This window comes from Tupaia chinensis, unplaced genomic scaffold (genome assembly GCF_000334495.1).
Source record: "Tupaia chinensis unplaced genomic scaffold, TupChi_1.0 Scaffold000207_1, whole genome shotgun sequence".
Lineage (NCBI taxonomy): Eukaryota > Metazoa > Chordata > Mammalia > Scandentia > Tupaiidae > Tupaia > Tupaia belangeri.
The window spans coordinates 3,366,631-3,372,796 of record NW_006159682.1 but is presented as its reverse complement, the minus strand read 5'-3'; the positions used below and the strand labels follow the sequence as shown (position 1 = coordinate 3,372,796).

Below are 6,166 nucleotides of genomic sequence, written 5' to 3'. Positions count from 1 at the left end.
TGCACGCACATGTGCCCGGCGTGAGTTTTAAGCCACCGGGTCCGGGATGCAAACCACGGTCGACTACGTGGGAGTCCAGCGACATAGCCATTACGTTAACTGCTGGTTCCCAAAAGATTTTTGATATAGAGTACATTCACTTGCCGGGGAGACAGAGAGACAGAAAGCAAGAAATCATCCCCCAGTGGGGATGGCCACACCGCAATTTCTTCTCTTCCATTCTCCTCCTGGAATTTTGGGCATGCACACACATGTGACCAGCAGGAGTTTTAAGCTGCTGGGCCTAGGACACGAACTGTGGTTGACTATGTGGGCGTCCAGCGAGGTAACCACTACACTATCTGCTGGTCCCAAGGAGCTTACCCTTTAATATTTAATGGGCATTATGAACTGGCTGTGACTGGGGTGGCAGTAAAGGGCTCATACCTGGTTTCTGTAAGATCACTCTGGTTACATAAATGGAGAGAGCAGTCTGGAAGCTGCTGAGTAGTCCAGGGAAGTGGAGTGTCTGGACTGTGAAACTGGCAGTGAGAATGGAGAAGCAGACAGGTGAAGAAGTATGTAAGGGCACAATGGATGGGAAGCGAGGCATGTGGAGGAGTCAAGTATGAGGCCTGGATCTGGGGCTGGGGGTGCCATCTACCAAGACAGGGAAAAGAGAAGAACTGGGAGGCGTTGGGGAGGAGGAAGACACAGTGGGTGCTGTAGTTTTGCCAGTTTTGTACACAGTGAGGAGAGGACTAGTGGGCACGTGGGCATAAGAATCATGAACTCAAATGTGAACTAAGGTGAAATACAGATTTTGGAATCATTTATCGATTCAACAAATATTTATTAAAACTTACTATATGCTAGCCCTGAACAAGCAAAAGATGATTAACAAGTGAATGAATTAATAAGAATACTCTGCAGACACTTTAGGGAGATGTGACAGAGAGCGATGGAGAGGCTAGGGTGAGGGAGGCTTCTCTGAATAACAAGGAGACAGGTGTGCAGAGCAGAGGAAGAGCACTGCTGCAGCAGGAACAGAAAGGAACTGGAAGAAGGTGGGAAATGGGAAGCGAGGTGTGAGATGGGGTCACAAGAGTCACCAGAAGCCAGATCACCAGGCATTAGCCAGGGGAAGAAGTGTGGATATCAACTCAGTTTCAAACCTGAGTTATGGGCACAGGAAGGGAATAGGAATAATGGGAAGTGAAGAGATCAGCTGAGGAAAGTTTTGGTAAAGAGAGAGAAGAGGGTGAGACCAGCTGTTGGAGTAATGGCTATGTCGCTGGGAGACCAGCTGTTAGAGTAATGGCTATGTCGCTGAACTCCCATGTAGTTGACCGCAGTTCAAGTCCCGGACCTGGTGGTTTAAACTCACGTCAGGCATATGCGCGTGCGTTCTCAAGATCCCACGAGGAGAAGGGATTGCAGCATGGCCATCCCCCCGGGAGGTGATTTTTCGGTTTCTGTCTTTCTGTCTCTCTCTTTCTGGCGAGCGCACGTGCCATATAGCAAAAACCTCTCCAAAAAATTTTAAAAATAAATAAAAAAGAGAGAGAGAGAAGAGGGGTAGAGAGACAGGAGAAGGCACAGGAAGAGAAGCATAGCATGGAGTCTGAGAAGTTAGAAAAGTAGAAAGAAATAAATCCTGAGTATGCAGCATGGGTTTCTCTAAAGGAGGAGTAGTCATATCAGATAGCATGGTGAAGAGGTAAGGACTGAACCCTAGATTTAGTAGCAAGGAAGTTACTGGGAATCTCCCAGTGACTGGTAAAAACAGATTAGGTAGAAAGCTGGGGATAAAAAGCAAATGATAGGGACATTACCAGTTGCTATCCTTTGAATGTGTCCCCCCTCCCCCAAATTTGTATGTTGAAATTTGGTTGTAATGGGATTAAGAGGGTGAAGACATAATCTGACCAGTGTTGAAAGGTGGGACCTTTGAGAGGAGATAAGGATTAAGGTCCCCAGGGCAAGGCCACATGACTGACTCCTGGTGGATTTAGAGAGGGAGTAAGAGACACATGGGCACAGTTGTATGCTCTCTGTCCTCCTGCCTTCCGCCAAATTGTGATACAGCCAGAAAACCCTCACCAAACTCTGGACCTCCAAATGTGTGCTAAAAAAACCTCTCTATTCTTTAAAATTACCCAGACACAGGTATTTTGTTATTAGAAACAGAATGGACTGGAACATCAGTGAATGCAGACAATGAGTATAGACAAGTCTTTTAAAAAGCCTGGATATAAAAAGGAAAAGACAGACAAGGCAGCAGTTGTATAATGGATGTGGCCTCTAAGGAGTGTTTCATTTGCTTTTACAAAAATAATGAGTTATTAAAACAAATATCTATATTTTTAATAATTAAAAAAACCCTTTATTTCCTTTATATGAGAGAGAAAAAGAGACAGACACTCTCAACAGAGTCCTCTCACTGCAACCCACCCCCACTCCAGACCTGAAGCCAGCCAGGACTGTGGGTACCCCTGGCATGTTCAGGTAGCCCCAGGATGTAAACCCAGAGCCTTCCCATATGGCCTTCTGCACCGCATGGCAGCGCCCCTACTGCCTGCACTACCACAGCCAGGCCCAGAGCATATTTACATGATGCTGGGAAGAAGCCAGAGAGTGGGAGCATACTTGGAGGGACAAGGTATTTAGGAAGGTATGTGGGTGGGGATCCAGCCCAGATGGAGAGAATCAGAAGCTCCACATAAAAGAAGGGAAACTCTTCTTTAGGGGCCTGAGGCAGAAGAACTGGGGCAGGGGTTACAATTAAGTCTGTAGGTGTGTAGCTCAAAGCTGTGGACATTCCTTTGCTTTTCTCTGCGAAAGAAGAGACAAGGCCATCTTTTTAGAAACAGACAGGTGTGGACTATCATGTTTGAAAAAAGTAGAGAAGGTTTACAAAAGATTTGGAAAATGGGGGAATGGGTAAAGGAGGAAAACTTAGAGGGCTTAGGCAAAGTCTCAGCTGGGATTGAAGATGGAGAGTCTATGAAAACCACAGAGTAGCTGAGGTGTATTCTAGATTGTTTCATTGCTATAATCCTCAGCAGCCCTTAACAGGTAAATTCTTAGCAGAGGAAGCTGAGACATGAAGATAGACATGTAAACGTTACACTGAGGTCAGCCAGGGGATCAGCTTGTGGACCTCAGTGGGCTTTTTATTTTGCTTAACCCTCATTTACGGAGCTACCATAGTGCCAGGCTCTGTGCTAGGCTCTGAATATGTGGAAAGGAATCAGATAAAATCCATGGCCCCTGAAGCAGAAACACAGCAGATTTTTCTATCATGACACGATAATGGTAGGGACAGCCAGTTATCAGAATGCACTGGGACCTGAGTCACATTCCAACCAGTGTAGCAGAATTCGAGATTGGCCACCTATCAGAGCCGGCAGGGCTGCTTCCCTAGGAAGGCTTCTTTCTAAGGGCAACCTTCCAAGTCAGCTTGGCCATTTCTTAAAGCAGCTAAACTAAAGGTTACCCCTGATTATCTAAAGATAAGTAGCTGCCAAAATTAATCAGTCATGAGCCAGCCAGACAACAGGGGCAACTGCATTATAGCAGAATAAGCCCTAGACCAGAGTCAGGGGGCGTGAGTTTGAATCCAGAGTCTGAAACCTTGTTGCTGTGACTTCACATTGGTCACTTAATCTCTCCGGGTTCTGATGCCACAACTTCCACAATACCAGGGGTCTCCACAAATTTCATGGAAATACAGAACAAAACTGCATAGACTTCAAAAATTTTTACACTAAGGTAAATTTATACTTTAATTCTACTCTTCTGTGAACTTCTGAAGTCCCTTCATATATTCTAAATCTATCAATGTTTCTCTACTCTCACTGCTATACTCTTATTCTATGGCAATAGCAGCTCTTTTTGAGAGTATTGTATCAGCCTCCTTCTCCTCTTTTTTAAAATTTTTAAAATATATTTTTTAAAATTAATCAGAGTGTGTGCTTTCTTACCAGAGAAAGAGAGATGTGGGGTGGGGGCGGGGAGTGAGAAAACACTCCCAGTTCCCAATGGGGCGTGGCATACTGCAATCCCTTCTCTATCTCTCCCTTCTTTGGGGATTTTTGGGCACCTGGTGTATTTTTCAAACTTCTGGGTCTGGGACACAAATTATGTGATCCTGTGGGATCCACCTCAGGTGACCAGCAGGCCTTGGGGTGGCCCTAGCTTTCTAACTAATCTGTGGTCACTACACAACTTGAGGACCTCCATTGCTTTTCTGCTATGAACAGAGTAAATGCAAGCCCTGGCCTTCAGGGCCCTACAAGACTGGCTCTCATCCATCTCCTGTCCTCAATCTTCACTCTCCAGCATTTCACCCCTTGAGCACCCAGCATCTTCATCCCCTGAGCATGCTGGCCTTTACACCTACTTCCTGCTCTGCCGAATTCAGCACTCCTCAGACCTTCACAGTGCTGCCTCTTCCACATCCAGCTCTTGGCATGAATGTCACCTCCTCAAACAGGGCCTCACACTGCTCTCTTTGTCCTACCACATCATACCGTGAAGCTCTTGGTATTCGAAAGCATCTGACTCACTTGTGGACAAATCAGTTGTTTGCTCCAGAACTTGACATAGTGGGTTGACTATTACTTTCTTTATCAAAATATGGCAGATCTAGACACTTAGAGAGCAGTGGTTAGGAGCACAGACTCTGAAGTCAGCCCTGCTGGCATAGACTCCTACTCCATGTCTATGAACTGTATGATTTGTGCAAGTTACTTAACATCTCTGTGTACCAGTTTCCTCACCTATGAAACAGGGATAATAATAGTAGCCAACGGCTTAAGAGGATGAGTTTGTGTGTGTATGTGTTTAAACAGATTCATAAAAAATAAAAAAATAATCAACAGAACCTGAAACATATTAAGTGCTTGAAATACTTAGCAATTCCTCTATTCTCTCTGCTCCCTGTACTCGACTCTCTGCCTCTATTATTTGTATTGTCTATACAGTAGCAAGTTGCTCTTTTGTTGATCTTTTCTTGTAATTTCTTATAGAGCTCCTTGTTGATGGAGACTGTCTGATCATCTTTTGTGTCCTCAATACCCAGAAGAGGGCCTAAGCAAAGAATAAGAGCCTAGTGAGTGGATAGAGAGAAGGAAGAAAGGAAAAAGTGAGAAGAAAGGGGAGGAAGGAAGATGCAAAAAGAAAGGAGGAAAGAAGAAAGGAGAGAGGGAAGGAAGGAAGAGGGAAGAAGAAGGGGACAGAGGCAGAGAAAAAGGCAAGCAGACAGGCAATTCAAGGAGTCCAGGATGAAGATAAATCTTTAGGGAGATAAAAGATTTCCTCTCTCTTTGCATTCCCTCCAGCCCCTCCCAAATACCAGAAAGGAAGCTGAATCCAGTGACTATCAGCTGGTCTTCATCTCATTAACTGCTCTAGACACAATGCTAGAACCACCCAAAACTGCATCCCCTGGCCTCAACCTCCACTGCCCTCCTCACACAGCTGCACTCATTTTCCCTATTACGCCTTTGTTAAGGGAACTCCTGTCTGCTTCCTAGGGTATCCACAACTCCATGTCTGACATATTCTTCAAGGCCCAATTTAGTCACTTCCTTCCCCAGGAATTCTGCCTTGATTTTCCAGATAAAGGTATCCTCTCCTGCAAACTCCCAGCACATCATCTGTCATTCTCTTATGCTGGTTCCTTGAATTGTACTTGTGTTCACAGGCCATTTGCCCTGTTAAGTAAGAGCTCTTTGGGGACATCTGGAATATCTGTTCTTGTGTCCCCATGCCCAGGCCTGGGCTTGGCAAGCAGAGACCTCAGTAAGTATTTGCTGAACTGAACTAATACATAGTACCTAGTACATAATAGACTGAATGGTACCTAGTACATTCTTGACAGAATAAAAAACAGTATCTCAGCCACTGTTCCCACTCAGAGACCTACCTCTGACGATGCTTAGTTTGTGGGGCGAGAGGGGTGGCTTGGGGACTGCATCCTTCTTTTTTTTTGTGGCGACTCCTGTGACGCTTCTGTTCTTCAGAACATCTGTTCCCCAAATCATGACTGCCAAGTTCTTTGTGTACTTGGAATCTCCTTGGGTTACTTGTAGCTGGTGCCATTTCTCCTCATCAACCCAAATCCCACTTCCCAGATGGACCTGAAAGGGATAAGAACACCAGCACCTGTTTAGTTCAGCAG

General features: G+C 45.3%; 2 protein-coding genes across 8 annotated transcripts in view; both read right to left on the bottom strand.

Annotated features, from left to right (window-relative positions):
* AGBL4 (AGBL carboxypeptidase 4) overlaps window positions 1–6,166 on the bottom strand; it is a 1,284,896-nt gene that overhangs the window by 263,692 nt on the left and 1,015,038 nt on the right. The window lies entirely within an intron of this gene.
* The window catches only part of BEND5 (BEN domain containing 5), a 56,933-nt gene that overhangs the window by 7,161 nt on the left and 43,606 nt on the right, over window positions 1–6,166 (bottom strand). For all 6 annotated transcript variants that reach the window (XM_027771348.1, XM_027771349.1, XM_014587365.2 and 3 more), the window contains one exon: window positions 5,912–6,125. In XM_027771348.1, the coding sequence (XP_027627149.1) occupies window positions 5,912–6,125 (214 nt within the window). The remainder of the gene's footprint in view (window positions 1–5,911; window positions 6,126–6,166) is intronic.